At 44.9% G+C, this 19,193-nt stretch overlaps 1 protein-coding gene across 9 annotated transcripts in view; it reads left to right on the forward strand.

Annotated features, from left to right (window-relative positions):
* Nucleotides 1-19,193, forward strand: part of dusp22a (dual specificity phosphatase 22a) — a 164,058-nt gene that overhangs the window by 114,702 nt on the left and 30,163 nt on the right. For 4 of the 9 annotated variants that reach the window (XM_084123517.1, XM_084123515.1, XM_084123519.1 and 1 more), the window contains one exon: nt 15,481-17,238. The exons of 4 other annotated variants lie outside the window; for them this stretch is intronic. In XM_084123517.1, coding sequence (XP_083979643.1) covers nt 15,481-16,400 — 920 coding nt within the window. In that variant the 3' untranslated portion in view covers nt 16,401-17,238. Of the gene's footprint in view, nt 1-3,233; nt 3,479-15,480; nt 17,239-19,193 lie in introns of those variants that run through there. One more of the 9 variants, XM_084123516.1, reaches the window with a different exon arrangement.

Below are 19,193 nucleotides of genomic sequence, written 5' to 3' on the forward strand. Positions count from 1 at the left end.
AGTCATTTCTGGAATGTCCTCATAACGCTTTGACCTGAACAACTGTATCAGCTTTGAGAGATGACCATCTAGGCCTTCAAAAAAGGACTTGCTCAGGTCCTTTGACACAAGCCTGGTGAATTATTTGCTGATCTATAAAAACATAAATACATTTACAAATTTAACAAAGATGCCAGAGTGACAGTCTTCAACAGTACTAAATTAAAATATCATGCAGGAAGTTAAAACATTTTCATTTCACTTAACATGACAGAACTGGACATATAATCACACAACTTTCATAGCCCAAGATTTTGTGATAAATTCAAAGCACACAGAAACAAATCAACACAATTTACCTGTCTCTCTGTGAAAAGTGCTGGCCATCGGACTTTCATTTGTGACACTGGTGGCTTCTCCTCAACAACTTCTTGTCTTCTCAAAGAATATGTCTTCACAAAGGTGATGTCTGGAGTCCTCTTGCTCATCTCCACAGCTATTTGCTCTCTTTCCTTATCTAGACTTTCCCGGTCTTTGCCCTGAGGTAGATCTGGAAGAAAATTTGTTTCACACCGTCTAGGTTTCTTAACTTTGTTTGCTTTCCTCTTGTCTCCCCAAGACCTCTCCTTTCAGAATTCACTTTCAGTTTCTGACAACCAGCATCTCTCAGCTTTTGTCTGTAGTTATCCATCTTAAACTTAAAACTCATTTTCCACCCATACCATCCAGATGTGGAGCTTGGCTCTTTGAGACATGGGTGTTTTTCAATTAAGGCAGTCGCTACACTGTCAATCTCTTCATTCCCAGGATAGGCTTTGTATGAGCATAAATTTTCTGCAAGTTTCTCAAGAATTTCATCGTCATGTCTCTGGGAATAGACAGAAGTGTTTCATCCTTCCGAAATGCCTAATTACCTTGTCTTAGCCTCAGCTCCACATCATATGTAAAAACAGGGATGGGAAAGGCGGTTGGCCATGGCTGTGTAAGGCCCGCTATATTGGTCCAATCTGCCGGTTCGCCAATACATGGGGAAGGTATCACGTGTTCTGTCCTCACTCATGCAAAGTATTGGTTGGTTAAATTTACAATACATTTAGTTATGTATTCTCTCGTTTATTTCATCTGACTCCATAAATGAAAGGGTTTTAATGATATCTGTGGATCATTAATCATGAGTGAATGTTTGACTATTCCTTAACTCTTCAATGAAAATAAAATCAAAGTCAGTTAGAATAATCAAATGTAACAATTTATTATGTCAGGTAAATGTATCTTGCCAATTTCATAATCAATTCAAAGATAATCGATACAAAACATCAAATGCTCTGGAATAGAGAGAAGATGCAAACCCAACTTTAAGAAATACGTGAGGCTGAGAGATCTATCTCTCAGCCTCACGGGCCAATCTGAAGTACAGAAAAGGCCCCGATCTCCCTGCTGCATTTCATTAAATAGCCAGACCTCTTTCACATGTAAACATGTGCTAACAAAGGAAATTTGCATTCAGAGGTAGCACCTCTGGGTGTAGGGAGACCATTTGTCTAGAGGCCAACCCCTCCTTGTATGCTAGTTATCCATAAACCTTCAAAAACCTTATTACCTTGTGTTTTACTTATTCTGGAAATAGGACATTTGTACCAGTTGCACTGTGACATTTTAAATGATACCAAACATGAAAATACTCTGTGATAATCATTCACATTAAACTATACATTTTCTTGGGAGAAACCAGGTGATCATCTGAGCATGAGAGAGAGGGGGTGAGGGGAGAGGGAAAGAGGTGTAGATTAGGATGACTCGGAGGTGAGACTTTCGTCTCAATGGTGCACGAGGGCCAGTTCAAATGGTAATCTTCAGAGAGGTCCTTTTGTTCTCTCAGGGTCTGGTCAATCCAGAAACAGACTGTCTGGAATTTCCTAATTTATCAATTCTTACAGCTGCGAACGGGCGGCAGATGACTCTGAATGGATACAATGTATCTGGAAAGGGGGTCAAAAGGACCTTCAGTGTCACAGTGTCTGTGGGCAGATCAGCTACACATGTAAGGTTACAGAAATCATGGAAGTCTTCATCTTCATATTTAAGGTCAAAAGGGTCTTTCAGCTGGAGCTTGCTTTTAAGTTCAAGCTTGAGGCCATCAACAGAATCTGGAACAGGATCAAGTCTAACTTTTTGAATGTTCTGTGGGGAGATGATTGCGCGAAACAGCATTTTGTTATAGGAATAGAAAATTCCAGGGTTTCTCTTCAATTGGGGAAAGAGTAAAAAGATGTTTTTACATTGATCAATGATTACATCCTTTAACCCTCTGGGGTCTGAGGTGTTTTCTGGGCCCCGGAGATGTTCTGACATGCTCTGACATTTGTGCTTATTTCTGTTACTTGTGACATTTTCATGGCTAAAGTCTGATTACACTGTATTCAGTACAAACTGTGTTACAAAAAGATGTAAGCAGCATGTATATAAAAGTTTGTAGTTTTGAGATAATGACGTTTGCGTGGTTTGTGAAAAAACATTGTCACTGAAATAAGGCCATGAAACCCATACTGATTATTTCTTCACAAGACCTTTGAAAATTGTATCACGTAGCCTAGAATATTTGCTTCAAAACTATGTGAAAATCATCCTGCGTACTCATTCAGATAAAACAATATATTGATTTAAAATTTGTAAGACATGTTTTGTGTAAGAAAGCTGCATGCGAGGAGGTGTTTCACACCTGAGAATGACAAAGACCATCCCATAATGGCCCTATCAGGTGGGGCTGTGAGAGAACTATAAACAAAGAATGAGTAGAGATTTAAAAAAGAATGGCTTTTTGATTGTTTGGATTTATTTACAACACAACATAATCCAAAGGTACACAACAAAGGACAAAAAAGCACATTATTGAACACACTGATCTAAAGACTTAAACAGACACATACATTCCTGAAACATAGTAAATACCTGTCATTTCCAAGGTGTTTGATTTTTGAACTCATGTGAATGTTGAAGTCAGCAGGACTCTTCAGTGGCATCTGTATATATATATATATATATATATATATATATTGTGACGAGTCTCTCTGGGCATATCAGCGTCGCCCTGGCAACCAACGCACAACACCTGCACGTCCTCATCACAGGCTGATCGGTCACAGCTGCAGCCCGTCATCAAGCGGCTGTAAAAGCCGCCACTTCTCTCACTTCGACAGACAACCCGTCTCATGCTGAACGTGCTGATACTAACCCTTTGTTTCTCGTCTAAACAGAAGGCAGCGAGTGACCGACAGCCCGACCGAGCACGCCTGGACACCCACCTTCACGAGCACGAGGACTTCACAGGAGCACCAGCCACGAAGACAGCGTTCACCTCATTTCACCGCGTTCACCCATTGTTGAAGTATTTTCAATAAATCCACCCTCCGGGGCTACTTTTCACCGAGCGACCTTGTTGTGTGATTTCTCACCCGTGACATCTGGTGGAGAATGCGGGCAACTGCATGAGAAATCACACACAAGTGTTTGCAGTTCACCGCAGTAATATTTTTTTTCTCTCTTTCTGTTCATCACCCCAGCACCGATCGGCGCTCTCTCTCTCTCTTCTGATGGAGATGGACGAACTACTGCACCGCCTCACCGAAGTTAGCATCCGTCAGCAGCAGATAATGGAACATCTGGCCACTCGGCAGGGCAGAGCTGAAGAAGACATCGCTGCCCTCCATGCCCAGGCTGCCCAGCCGGTTCCACTACCTGACCCCCGAATGCGAGCGACCCGGCTTTTGCCCAAAATGACGGCTCACGACGATGTTGAGGCATTCCTACAAGTATTTGAAACCACTGCTAACCGTGAGGGATGGCCCATAGAAGACTGGGCTTCCGCGCTGGCACCCCTCCTCACTGGTGAAGCTCAACAAGCTTATTTTTCCCTTCCTCCCGCGATCACTGACGACTACAGAGAAGTGAAACGCAAGATCCTCGCCCGGCTGGGACTTTCCCCCATCTGTGCAGCGCAACAGTTCCACGAGTGGGATTTCAAAGTCCGGGTGCCAGCGCGAGCCCAGGCCGCTGATCTCGTCCGTTTGGCTCAACATTGGCTGCTGGACGGCGAACCCACCGCAGCTCAGGTAGTCGAACGAGTGGTCGTCGATCGCCTCCTCCGCGCCCTGCCCCGGTCCCATCGTCAGGCGGTGGGTATGAGGAACCCGGCTACCGTCCTTGCCTTGGTGGAGGCGATCGAGCTGGCGGATGCTGTCCACCAACGGGAGGCTGGAGAGAGAGCGCCGCCGTTTCCCCGGAGGGTGGTCTAGGAGCGACGCACGCCGGAGGGCACCTCGCGCGCAGTTGGCAGACCGACAGTTCCGTCTCCGATGGACGAGCCAATGCCCACCGCTGAACCCACGACACCACCGCGGACCTGGCTGGCGGGCTGCATCGTCCATCAGCGCGTTCCACCTGCGGCTCCAGAGGCGGACGTCAAGTTGAACGGCAAGCCTGTCCGGGCGCTTCTGGATTCGGGCAGCGCGGTCACCCTCATCCAGGCTCATCTGTGCCCTCCTCACCCTGGCCAGAAAAGTTACCTACCGATCACGTGTGTGCATGGAGACACCCAACAAGTTCCAGCTCGCCGCGTGAACATCGCTGCCGCCCATGGCGCCTGGCCCGTTGAAGCTGGATTAGTGAAAAACTTACCAGTCCCACTACTGCTTGGAAGAGATTGGCCGGGGTTTGACCGCCTGCTCGCTGCCGCCGCTCAGCCCGCCAGCCCGGAACGGAACTGTCGCCGTCGTCGCCGGCCACAGGGACCCCGCCGCCGGCCGGCGCTGCTAGCTTCGGACAGCGGGAGAGATGGTGAGTCCCCCTCGTTAAGTACTAACCTTTTCTATGATGTGTTCCAACAGGCCAGCGAGGGGGGCTCTTTTGCCAAAGACCAACGGGAGGACGATCGTCTGAAGCACTGTTGGAGTCAAGTTAGAGCCATCGATGGCGAAGACGTCCTCCCACGGCCCCATCCTCTCCCGCATTTTGTAGTCCGAAGCGGTCTGCTATACTGCGTCGCCCAGCGAAGGGGGGAGGAGAAGGAACTTCTAGTCGTCCCTTGGACGAAGACAGAAACCATCCTCGAGTTAGCCCATTCACATCCGATGGCACGCCACCTTGGAGCTGCTAACACCATCCAGCGGATCCGGGATCGTTTCCATTGGCCAGGCCTGGAGGCCGACGTGAAAGGTTTCTGCAAAGCCTGCCCGACCTGCCAGCGCACAGCTCCCAGGACTCCTCCCCCCAGCCCGCTGATTCCCTTACCCATCATTGAGGTGCCCTTCGAGCGGATCGGAATGGATCTGGTGGGGCCGTTGCCTAAGTCTGCCCGAGGACATGAACACATCCTCGTCATCGTGGATTACGCCACCCGGTATCCAGAAGCAGTCCCTCTGCGGAAAGCCACAGCGAAAGCCATCGCCCAGGAGCTGTTTCTGTTGGCCAGCCGGGTCGGCATCCCGACTGAAATCCTGTCTGACCAGGGAACACCGTTCATGTCCCGGCTAATGGCTGACCTCTGCAGGCTGCTGGGGGTGAAACAGTTGAGGACAACTGTCTATCACCCGCAGACCGACGGACTCGTGGAACGTTTTAACCAAACCCTAAAACAGATGCTCCGAAGAGTAGCAGCGGAGGACAAGCGGGACTGGGACCTGATGATTCCTTACGTCCTCTTCGGCATCCGCGAGGTTCCTCAAGCCTCAACTGGTTTCACCCCCTTCGAGCTCCTATTCGGCCGCCAGCCTCGGGGCCTGCTGGATGTCGCTCGGGAGGCCTGGGAGCAGCAGCCTGCCCCCCACCGCACGATCATCGAGCACGTAAAACAGATGAGGGAAAGGATAGACCGCGTCATGCCATTAGTCCGGGAGCACCTCAGCAAAGCACAGCAGGCCCAACAACGCCACTATAATCGGGCAGCCCAACCACGGGAATTCCAGCCGGGAGACAGGGTCATGGTCTTGGTCCCTACCTCCGCTTGTAAGTTCCTGGCATCGTGGCAAGGGCCGTACACCGTTGTGGAGAAGGTTGGACCAGTGACATACCGCGTACGCCAACCTGGAAGAAGACAAGCAGAACAGTTATATCACATCAACTTACTGAAGAAGTGGCAAGGGACCCGAGACCAGCTCGCCGCCCTCAGTCTCACCGATCCCGTGGTTGTCGACATGGATCCCCACCTGTCGGCTGCCCAGAAGACCGAGCTGCAGCACCTGGTCAGACAGTTTTCGGATGTGTTCTCCTCTAGGCCCGGGCAGACTAACGTCATCCACCACGACATCAGGACACCCCTTGGAGTAATCGTCAGGCAACGGCCCTACCGAGTCCCAGAAGCTCGTCGGCAGGCTATTGAGGAAGAAATACAGGAAATGCTGAAGTTGGGGGTAATCGAACCATCTCGCAGCCCATGGTCCAGCCCCATCGTGATGGTACCCAAGCCGGATGGCACCCTCCGCTTCTGCAATGACTTCCGCCGGCTAAACGAAGTCTCCGAATTCGACGGCTATCCCATGCCTCGGGTCGACGAGCTGCTAGACCGCCTGGGAAGGGCCCGGTACATCACAACCCTGGACCTCACCAAGGGATACTGGCAGGTACCACTTACCTCTTCTGCTAAACCAAAGACTGCTTTTTCTACCCCTAGCGGCCATTGGCAGTACCGGACCCTTCCCTTTGGCCTTCATGGAGCACCAGCGACCTTCCAGCGCATGATGGACATCATCCTGAGGCCCCACCAAGCGTATGCAGCCGCGTATTTGGATGACGTCGTGGTGCATTCCGAGGCATGGGATGAACATCTGGAACGTCTGCGGAGGGTGCTCTCGGAGCTCCGGCGGGCTGGACTAACCGCCAACCCCCGCAAATGCCACCTAGCCCTGTCCGAGGCGAAGTACCTGGGATTCCAGGTCGGCCGAGGCCTCATCCGCCCCCAAGAGAAAAAAGTGGAAGCCATACGCACCGCTCCAAAACCACAAACAAAGTCCCAGGTACGAGCCTTTCTGGGGTTGGCGGGGTACTATCGCTGTTTTATCCCCAACTTCTCCTCTTTAGCCGCCCCCCTGACAGACCTGACCAGGAAGGGGCAGCCCGAGAAGATCTGTTGGACGACAGCCGCAGAGGAAGCCTTCGCCCAACTCAAGACGGCACTTACAGCGTCTCCGGTACTCCGCGCCCCCGACTTCGGCTGCCCCTTCCTGCTGCAAACGGATGCTTCCGACACCGGACTGGGAGCCGTCCTGTCACAAGTCCAGGAAGGTGAGGAACATCCCATTCTCTACATCAGCAGGAAGTTGTCCCAGGCAGAGAAGAACTACGCCGCCGTTGAGAAGGAGGCCCTGGCCATCAAGTGGGCAGTCCTGGAGCTGCGTTATTACCTCCTCGGCCGTAAGTTCACCCTGCTGACCGACCATGCCCCTCTACAGTGGATGGCCCGGGCTAAAGATACCAACGCCAGGGTGACCCGCTGGTTCCTCGCGCTCCAGGACTTCCACTTCGAAGTGCGACATCGGGCCGGGGCCGCCAACGCCGATGGGCTCTCACGGATGTGGACAGCTTTTTCAGGTCTGTCAGGGGTCATTCCCCACCCACCCCTTGTTTCACCCCTACTATCTCCTCGTTCCCAGGGCCAGAACGACGCTTGGGGGGGGGGGAATGTGACGAGTCTCTCTGGGCATATCAGCGTCGCCCTGGCAACCAACGCACAACACCTGCACGTCCTCATCACGGGCTGATCGGTCACAGCTGCAGCCCGTCATCAAGCGGCTGTAAAAGCCGCCACTTCTCTCACTTCGACAGACAACCCGTCTCATGCTGAACGTGCTGATACTAACCCTTTGTTTCTCGTCTAAACAGAAGGCAGCGAGTGACCGACAGCCCGACCGAGCACGCCTGGACACCCACCTTCACGAGCACGAGGACTTCACAGGAGCACCAGCCACGAAGACAGCGTTCACCTCATTTCACCGCGTTCACCCATTGTTGAAGTATTTTCAATAAATCCACCCTCCGGGGCTACTTTTCACCGAGCGACCTTGTTGTGTGATTTCTCACCCGTGACAATATATATATATATATATATATATATATATATATATATATATATATATATATATATATATAAACTGTGACATGCTGAACTATAGGGCTGCACGATTTTGGGAATACATTTGAGATTTTTCTGGTTAAAACTGCAATTTAAAAATTATAATATATATATATCAGGTTTGTTGTGCTTTGTAGGCATATACGTGTAGGGCTGTATAAAATAATAACAATAGCCTATATTCATATAGCCTATAGTTTCCATTCATTATGACGTTATGAAATGAAATTGGAGTAAAAAGATGAAGCCTAATGTTTGGCGTGTTTTGCTTTTCAAATGTACAGCGCGAGTGACTCAAACTCACAGCGTGTGCAGAGAACATATTTCAACATGTTTCTGTTTGCGTGGTTTGAGTTTGAGGTTGGGTGGTTTCACTCTTTCAGCAAGCACCTGTGTTCTGAGATTTTGGACTCCAAGTAGCACAATGTCTCATCAGATTGTCAAATTGTCTAGTAGCTAGGAGCTCAATAATATCTTTATGATCTAATAAGACTTGCCAAGTCTTGTCTCATTCTGGTACTCTGGGACCCATCATCAATGGCAGGAGCCTTAAAGGGGTCATATAATGCCATTTTTGTACAAGCTAATATGATTCTTTAGGGTCTAAATTAAAAGTTTGTAATATACTTTAATTAAAAATTCTCATTAGTATTGTAAGAAAACACTCATTTTACCTGGTCAAAAACAGCTCTGTTTTCAGCATGCCGTTTAAGTGCATGTGTCTTTAAATGATAATGAGCTTTGCTCACCCCGCCCCTCTGTTCTGTGCGTACACCGTTTGTAACACAATAACACAATAACCATAACGCGTTGTTCATTATAAACGTGGGATTATGAATTATATTGAGAACGTCAGTGTAAACAGCCGCATTCATCGTGAAGCGTGCAGCAAGCGATTTGCAAAGAGTAATATAAAGATTAATATAAAGGTTAATAAAACGTTACACTCACTTCAGTTCTTCTGGAGGTGCAGCACGAACACAAATAGTTGGTACCGATCCTTTTTTCAGGAGCAGCTTCTTAGCAAAACCAGTTTTATACTGATCCTCGTTTATAAAGCAGTCTGGTGAAATGATTCGCGCAAACATGACAGCATGGACGTTGATCGTGGGGAATCCTGAGGGAATCCCCGCGTCAATGCTTTGGGAATATTCCATCAAAACATCAAAATGACTGCTGTGTTCCTTATTACACCCAAGAACAGAACGCCACAATCGCTTAGACGACGCCATTCTTCTCCAGCATATCAATGCACTATGATGACAGACAGCTCGCTCACGAGCGAGGGCGGGTCTGTGTTGAAACGCTGCTGTCAATCACAATAGTGGGAGGGGCGTCGATTTTGTGACGTCACAAAATCGAACGGCTTGATTTCAGAGAGTGTCAAACATATAAGGAGATTAAAAAAAAAAAACACTGGATGGATTTTTATCATTTTATGATGGTTGTGTACAGGCACTGCCAACACACATTTCAGTACAATCAACTTGTAAAAGTGCATGCACCATTATATGACCCCTTTAAAAGAGTCCAGTTTTCATGGCAGTTTCCACCAATTTAATGTTTTGACACAAATGTCTTTGAAATTTGTTTTGGTTTGTCAGTTTTATCAGTAAACTTGAAAGTAAATGACTTGATGACAGCATTAAGGTCATCTAATGTGAGGTACCTTTTTGAAATAAGGGACTTAACTCTGTTGGTACTCATATCTTCAAACAGGTCATGCATAAAATCTGGAGGAAACCCTTGAACTGTCTGGAAATAATTAAGTTTCTCAAGAACACAGTCTCTCTTTACTCCATTCAGGGAAACCAGTGAATTCCTCTTCAATTCCTCAAGGGTCTGTTTGTGAGTTTCATTCATCCTGAGTGGAAACACCCCCTCTCTGACTTCATGCAAGTCAAAATCCTTGCGACTAGCTAGTCAAAATCTGCAGAATTTATCAACATTAAAACTTTCTTGGAAGCCAGCTAGCGAGAGGGCCCCCAAGTTGTCCGCTGACACATACAACATGGAACCCTTGACACTTGTTCCCAATTTTTTAACATATAATCCATCCTCTTCAAGGACTTGAATGTCCCTAATCAGTAGTCGAAAAATGGCATCATAGCCATACTTCTTTACATCACTGCTATTACACAGACAAGCCAGATAAACTGATTGTACCGAAGACCTATACTATGCTGGCAAGTTTGATTGAAGCAGTTGAAGTTTTAACCAATACAGATACAGACCTTATGCTTTTTTTATGTTCCCAGTGGGTTACATACCTCATAGTCATCTATATATATATATCCCAAGTGCAATGCTTAAACTCTCTGAGGAGAGCAAAGGATTCCCTTTGCAGTACAGTCCATCTCTGTATGTTTTAATCTGACCGGATTGGTCAGCAGTTTCCGGCAGGATCACGGTTCAACAACTCTGTCAGAACTTTCAAAATTGGAATATAAACAAACTTTCTTTGGGAGGACTATTCTAAAAAAATATTCAACTGGCTCAATTACTTTGAAGTTGTCCTTGTAATAAGTTCTTATTATTCTTTTGTATTCGGTTGCAAAAGGGCCACTCTTTGAAAGGGAAGTTAGGGGATTTGTTTTTTCGGCTATCTCAGCTAAGGCAGCAGTCACTTCATTGGTTAATACACAATTGTGCTTAACCAATACATTTTCAATTATTCTTGGAGTGAACTCTTGCACAATTGAATAAAACACTGCAAAGCTCATTTACAATTTCCTGTGTGGTGGCCTTTGAGACATGTAGAGTTGTTTGCATGCGAAGTAACAGTGATGCTACTTTGTGTTTAATCAAATCATATAGGTCTTCAACATCTATGTCACTATCTACTGTTGAGCAATCTGGGCTGAATGAATGAGTTTCAGAGTCTGCACTTTCAGGGTTTGAATCACCAGGAATGCAAGTTTGATACAAGTCTGTTAGAAAATCTTTAAAAGTGCTGTGGCGATGATTCCTACTTTTATGAGCATGGAAAGTGCTGTACACACTGGTCTGGAAAGTACAGTCTTGAAAGGGGCACCTCACTGGCTCTTTCTTTTTAATGTGTGTGGTAAGATGTGCAAAATACTGTGAAACACTGCAAGCCTCTGAAAAATTACACAGTTCACATTTGATGTTGCTTTAAAGGGGTCATATACAGTGTTGGGGGTAACGAGTTACAAAGTAACGGATTACAGTAACGATATTACTTTTTTGGGTAACGAAATAAAGTAACGCATTACACTAAAAATATCGGTAACTACACTACTTTACTAGACTATAGGAACGCGCTTTCCTGCGTTACCCAAGCCGTGTTTGCCTTCGTGTAAAGCTCTGATCTGTTTAAGTGGTGCGTGCATGTGTGTGTGTGTGTGTGCTTGCACCGTTGTCATAGAGATCGATTTGAGTTACGTAGCTGCTGGTGCAAAGGGGAGCGGCCCGGGAAATGGAGACGGAGACGGAGACAGGGGGTTTCGGCCAGTGGCGATATTCACATTACTTTCAGTTTATTGCTCGAAAGGACAAAAATATTTGCGTGAAATGCACTCTATGCCCAGGCAGCAAGTACTGGCCATCGGGACTACCGGGAGATTCCCAGTGGGCTGACGTGCCTTTTGGGCCGACATCTCATACTTTTTTTCTTTTTCTGTTTTTTTGTCGCAAGGAATGTGCAGAGAAATAGCGTGAAAAATAGACACAGGCCCTTCAAGCAGACGCTGTAAAATCTGTCAAAATGTTTTCTGCAGCAGCAGGACCTTCATCAGCTCCAGTGTCTGATGATGAGGATTGTGAGGAGGATCAGAACAGAGTTGAGAAAGTGTAGAGCCTGCGGTAAGCAGAACTAACTAACAGTTACTTTCAAAACACTAGGCTGTGTCATCATGAGGAACCCATTACCCAGTAACGCATTATTTCCACATTTCTACATTAAATGAGACGCGTTTGTAAACCATGTTTTCCACCAAAATAAAAGCTGCAGTTTCCGTCAAAATAAAAGATCATGTGCTTATCTCTTTCAAGTATAGAAATTAGTACAAAACTAATTGTGAAAGTTTCCTTTATTTTTCAGTGCATTTGTTTTACAATATATGTCTATTAGTGTGCTACTATTATTATGGGCAAAATGCTGGCCGATTTTTTTTGTCCCAGTCCAGCCCTGATTATGTGTCTACCACCGCGGACATTTGTCCTTTATCCAGTTGTTTGTGGATTTTACAGTGAGGCATATTTCTTTGTGCAGACATGGATATTGTTCTTTCATATGGTTTTACATGCCATTTTGTATAGGCTACATTTATAAACACTATGTGGACAGGCTAAGTGATGATAGGGCTATGATGTTTGTCCTTATCTACCGGGTAAATTAAGAAATGGGAAAGTAAAGTAATAAGTAGTGAAGTTACTTTTCAAATGCAGTAACTAGTAAAGTAATCTCATTACAATTTACAGAAGTAACTAGTAACTAGTAACTAATTACTTTTTTTGAGTAACTACCCCAACACTGGTCATATAATGGTACATGCACTTTTACAAGTTGATTGTACTGAAATGTGTGTTGGCAGTGCCTGACACAACCATCATAAAATGATAAAAATCCATCCAGTGTTTTTTTTTTTAATCTTCTTATATGTTTTCCCCTCTCTCAAATCAAGCCATTTGATTTTGTGACGTCACAAAAGATGCAGTGGCTGAGTTTGTTTTCGAAGGGAATAATCAACGTCAATGCTTTCATGTTTGCGCGAATCATTTCACACACCAGACTGCTTTACAAACGAGGTCAGTATAAAGCTGATTTTGCTAAGAAGCTGCTCCTGAAAAAAGGATCGGTACCAACTATTCGTGTTCCTGCTGCACCTCTAGAAGAAGAAGTGAGTGTAACGTTTTATTAACCTTTACATTAATATTTATATTAATCTTTGCAAATCGCTTTCTGCACACTTCACGATGAATGCGGCTGTTTTCACTCAGGGTACATTACGGCATGTTTTCTATGTATGACGTTCTCAATATAATTCATAATCCCACGTTTATAATGAACAACGCGTTATGGTTATTGTGTTATTGTGTTACAAACGGTGTACGCACAGAACAGAGGGGCGGGGTGAGCAAAGCTCGTTATCATTTAAAGACACATGCACTTAAACGGCGTGCTGAAAACAGAGCTGTTTTTGACCAGGTAAAATGAGTGTTTTCTTACAATACTAATGAGAATTTTTAATTAAAGTATATTACAAACTTTTAATTTAGACCCTAAAGAATCATATTAGCTTGTACAAAAATGGCATTATATGACCCCTTTAAGCAATTTTGAGGAGGCTTAAACACAATGACTATGGTCGCAAGTTAAATTCTTCTTCAGAGACAGTTCACTTCTAAATGTGCATACACAATAAAAGATGCATGGGCGTGGACAATAGCCGCGTTTCCATTACCCTTCAAATTGTGCAAATTGAAAATATGCCCAATGGAAACAAAAACTCAATTTCGCAAAAACTCCCATTTATCACAAAAAAGTTTTTACGCTCGCATGGGGTGGTTTTTCAGGCAATTCGAAAAAGAAATATTTCACAAAACTACAATAGAAACAGTTTTTGCGCATTTGCAGGTCACCTAACTTAGATGATGCGGTATGTTTGGACAGAATACAAGACAGAGTTCTTTATTAAATTCATAAAAGACAGAAAAATTACAGGAATACTGGATTCTAAACCTAAAAGAAATGCCCTCAAGTATACACTCTCAAGTATAAGGCTAGGGTCTTTCCTTGCCATTAATGATTGGATAACACACATACGTCTCCTTTGATTAATAATAATGGTCAGTGCGGTGGCTGAGATACATAAACCTACCAATGTCCATTGCTATGATTTTTGGAATGACTTATGGCAAGAGGACAAAATTCAGTTTTAGTCGCATAACATTGGTTAATGGAAACGCAGTCATTTCGCAATAGTTTTTTGTCGACATTTAGAAAAAAAAAACGCAAAATCGTTTTGCGCAAATCTTTAATGGAAACGCGCCTAGTGACTTGCCAGATGGCAGTGTTTCAGCTTGTAGTGTGTGATTAGGGCACGCTGGTTGGGCGAGGAAAATCTACAAATCTTGCAAAACCACCTCATCGATATGGAGTTGTCCTTCCACTCTGCTTGCACTGTACTGATCCTGAAAATAAAAAACAAAAAAGTCCAAATCCAGCTGAGTACACATACACGTTGCATACAGAAATATTCACTGAACATCTTACTTCCCAATTTCAATGAGGAAAAAAATACCAACAATTTTTATTTCTATGGCTGGGTGATGCATTGGATATTATACTGATGATGTTGCTGGTAATATAAAATTGTGCAATGCTGTAAATATAGCTTTTATTATGTGAAAATTTTTTCTACAAATAACGTAATTCTGAATTTCATGATTCTTCAGGGCTTCACAGTCAACACAAATGACATAAATGTTTAATCATGTGATTATTAAACTACAAAAAGTTGTGACATTACATTAGTACAAGATCAGCGCCCAAGTTAGCTATACAGAATTCGCCGTTTGCACGTGCTCAAAAACATTAAAAGAATAACAACTGAGTGTTTAAGAAACATAAGTCAATCAAGCATTTTTATAATATAACAACAAATTAGAACTAAATGTTGTTGCAACCATGTATAAATAAAAATGCTTTTTTGTCATATTAAACACAAATATGGACTGGTGGCATTGCTTCAGATATTACTGTTCATTCAGTGTTTCTATGATAAAAACTAACGATAATGAAATCCGATTAAGAACACGCTAAAAAAGTCACTTATATGTTCACTGTTTTATCTATTTATCAACATGAACTTACAATAGTCAAAGACGACTTCTCTTTTTGCTGCTCACGTCTCGACAGCAGCTTGGTGTCTAACGTTACTGTCAAAGCTAGCAAAAATTTGCCTGGCAGTGCGTGTGGCTCCTGATTACTAATCAAGTTGTCTTAGTTTGCAAAATGTGATTGCCTGAAATCAAAACGCGGATGATGAGGACTAACGAAAAAGAAAGCACAAATCAGGGTATACTTACTCTTTTCATTATTTGCAGTCCATAAAGTCCATCTGTAATCGTTACACGGGCTCCTTCATCTTTTCTTGCATCAGCAACTTCTCATGCAGAAAATGGCGAATGGCACGTCTGCCTCAAATTTGTTAAAATAGTACGTCATCATGACTTAGAGATTTAAAGTTGTCAATTTCCCTTCAAGTTGAGGTTGTTATAACTCATCCTATTGTGTAGTGAGACACTGCAAGTTGACAGGACATCATTTTACTTGTCCACCTGACTAAAACTCAGAATCATTTTTTACAGTGAAGTTGTCAGAGTTCTGTCACTTCTGTTTGGGTTACATCTAGGGTTGGTGACAGAGGACCCGACTTCGGTGATCCCAAGCTCGGTGGTCCCGGAGGACCCGATTTCGGTGGTTCCAAGCCCGGTGGTCCAGGAGGACCCAACTTCGGTGGTCCCAGGCCCAGTGGTCCAGGAGGACCCGACTTCGGTGGTCCCAGGCCCGGTGGTCCAGGAGGACCTGACTTCGGTGGTCCCTGACCCAGTTGTCCCAGAGTTTTCCACCATCAGTCCTGCCATGGCCAAGAGGGCTCTCTTCACGTTTTATGCATTGGGCGTTCTGCATGCATGGAGAAAGCACATGGGTTCTGCCGATCCAGAGACTGTTCACGTCACGTCTGCCGATCCAGAGACTGGTCACGTCACGTCTGCCGACCCAGAGACTGTTCACGTCACGTCTGCCGATCCAGAGACTGTTCACGTCACGTCTGCCGTTCCTGAGCCTGTGTCTGTTCCAGTGTCTCCAGACAAGATGGCCACCGCCGAGCCAGTGTCTGTTCCTGTTCCTGAGCCTGTGTCTGTTCCAGTGTCTCCAGACAAGATGGCCACCGCCGAGCCAGTGTCTCCGGACAAGATGGCTGCCACCGAGCCTGTGTCTGTTCCTGAGCCTGTTCCAGTGTCTCCGGACAAGATGGCCACCGCCGAGCCAGTATCTCCAGACAAGATGGCCGCCACCGAGCCAGTGTCTCCGGACAAGATGGCCACCGCCGAGCCTGTGTCTGTTCCTGAGCCGGTGTCTGTTCCTGTTCCTGAGCCGGTGTCTGTTCCTGTTCCTGAGCCGGTGTCTGTTCCTGTTCCTGTTCCTGAGCCGGTGTCTCTGTCTGTTCCTGAGTCTGTGTCTGTTCCTGAGTCTGTGTCTGTTCCTGAGCCGGTGTCTGTTTCTGAGCCGGTGTCTGTTCCTGCGCCGGTGTCTGTTCCTGTGCCATGACCGCCCAAAGAGTCGTCTCCACCATGGCCGTCCGAAGGATCGTCTCCGCCCTGGTCGTCCGAAGGGCCTGCGCTGTCCCGGTCGCCTGCACAGCCTGCGGGGGTGGGGTGGTCCCCACCATGACCGCCCGAATGGTCGTCTCCACCATGGCCGCCCGAAGCTCCTGCAGAGCCCGCTCCGCCCTGGCCGCCTGCACAGGCCGCTCTGCCCTTGATGCCTGCTCAGCCTGTTCCGCCCTGGCCGCCGCCTGCTCCACCCTGGACCGCAGCCAGGAATCCTGACCCGCCTGAATCTCCCTGGCTACCCTCCCTCCCCTCATTATCTCTATTTTTTGATCTGCCTGTCTTGTCTGTGGTTGTCCTTCAGTCTTGTTCCGGTCTTGTTTTTGGTGTCTCACTTTGGGGACGCCAGGTGGCGTCCCCCTGGGGGGGGGGGGGGGGGGGGTAATGTCAGAGTTCTGTCACTTCTGTTTGGGTTACATCTTGGGTTGTTGACAGAGCTCTGGCATTCCCAGTTTGTCCTGTGTTTTAGTTTTGTTTATTGTGAGCACATGGCTTGTCTTGTATTCCTTGTGCCATGTGCTCTCCTGTCCATTGTCTAGCCCCTCCCATCTCGTTACCTGATAATTGATTAATCTTCCCCACCTGCTTTGTTCATTACCCTCTTTTGTTTGCTCCCTATTTAGTCTCCCTGTGTTTACAGTCCTGTGCTGGTTCATTGTCTATGTTCCCTCGTGTTTCTTGTTGGATGCCTTATGCCTGTCTTGTTTTTCCCCCATGGGGAGTTTTTGTTGTAGTTTTGTTTTATTTTTGATTACTTAATAAAAGCCTTATTTTTATGCACTTGAGTCCTCGCTACTTCCACCTACCCATTCCGTGACAGAAGTTACTATGAATAACAAGGACAGTATAGATTAGGTAAGGTGTGCATGTCATATTTCTTGCTGTGGAACATTATGTTAAAAGCAAAAAACTGCTACCGTTGTAGATATCTACATTTTAAGTTTTATCTTCAGTTCTAGTTTTCCAGGACTAGACGCATCACTTCCAGTTAGCTGAAAAATACTGCATTGATCAATGCTAAAAGTTTGCTTTTTGCTAAAAGTTCTGCCAACAGAACACTGCATTGTTCATCTTTTCTGATTTGTATTCTTTCAAAATGCCAAAACCATTTGTGGTTTTGGAGGTAGGTCTGTCTGCATTGGTTTTCTGAGTATTCTTACAGTTGTTCTATGAAGGTGTGAATGGGGTTTTCCTGTTGCAGTTGGCTCCAGTGTGTGTTGATGAGCTGATGTGTGATCTTAAAGTGACTGTAAAATTGACTTGAACAATTAGTTCAACTTCACACTGGAGGATGAAGGGGTAAATGAGTGTGTAACAAATTAGCTCAAAGAGGAAATATTAATAATTAATCATAACTTGTTATGATTAATTATGAATATTTAGATCAGTTAATCTGATCAACTTGATGTAGCTAAATTAATGTTACAATCAATTAATCAGTTTGTCCAGAGAACACTTTTGATTATTCATTAATTCTAAGAAAAGGGTATTTTTCATTAGCCTGGTTCTACCAGACTCTCGTACATTTCATTTGTACAGAGAGTCTGGCCTCTCTCCATTGACAAGCGTTAACTTCCTTGTAGGCGGGTATTCTGTTGAAGTTTAAAACTATTGGATCTGCCCAGAGTCACTCTGGATCTGCCATAACCAATCGCTAACCTTTGGTCGTGACGTAACCCTACAACTCAAACTAACGCACGGCATCAACGTCATCGTTCTCAGCCACTCCCTCTGTTCACTGATTGGGCTGTCAAAAATTTGGCCGGAGAAAACCAAAGAATACACCACAATCCCAGACGTAGTACTGAAGGGAAATAAAATTGAGCGGAAGTACGCAGGAGGGCGGAGCCAGGCTAATTTTTCATGGCCACAGAAAAATAATTCTTTCTTAGCATGTACAGCACTTAGAGCGTGTAACAAGACCAGAAATTGTTTAATTGACTTTGCTGCAAGCAGAGAATCAGAACCAAATTTTTAACCAAAGTTTTATTAACAGTTTTAATGTTAGTCAGTAAGTTTTAATCACAAACACAACTAATCTAAACAAATACATACACACAATCACACATACATGGGTAAAATGGTAAGTGACAGAATGAAACCAGAAAGCTATGAAGCTATGGAAAAGATTCATTTAACTATGAAAATAACCATGAGCTTATTATTTTCAAAGCCTTGTAGAAGGATTCACAGCTTATTATTAAACCTTTGTTAAGTCAATTAACTGTACGATACTTGCATTGCCGTTGCAGTTGAAGCAGTTTCGTAAAGTTCCTGATTTGATGGTTCCGATGGCATTGCAATCGATTTTTTTCTGTGTTGAATGAAGAAGATATGATGAACTTGCACGGTTAGTTCGACTGTTGCAAGTTGCACATGGCTTGATGTCTTGTATCAACAATGTATTTTGATACATACATTGTTGTATGTATCATACAACAATGTATGTATCATTATACACTTTTATAGTGCTTTTGCCCTGTAGGCAAAAACACTATAAAAGAATGTGTGACCACATAGGGAAATGGGATGCATGATTGTATGTCTCAAGTGATTATTCGACTAAGTAGTAATAGGGTACATTATCTAATAATTATATCATGAGGCATGCATAGAACAAAATACAATACAAGAGACAACATACCAGACAGTAATAATCATTAGTGATGTGATTGTTAGAGTGAAAAAAAGCAGGAATTTTCTTTTAAGACCCAGCGTGAAGCACTTTTTG

This window comes from Abramis brama (genome assembly GCF_963993115.1).
Source record: "Abramis brama genome assembly, chromosome: 9".
Classification (NCBI taxonomy): Eukaryota; Metazoa; Chordata; class Actinopteri; order Cypriniformes; family Leuciscidae; genus Abramis; species Abramis brama.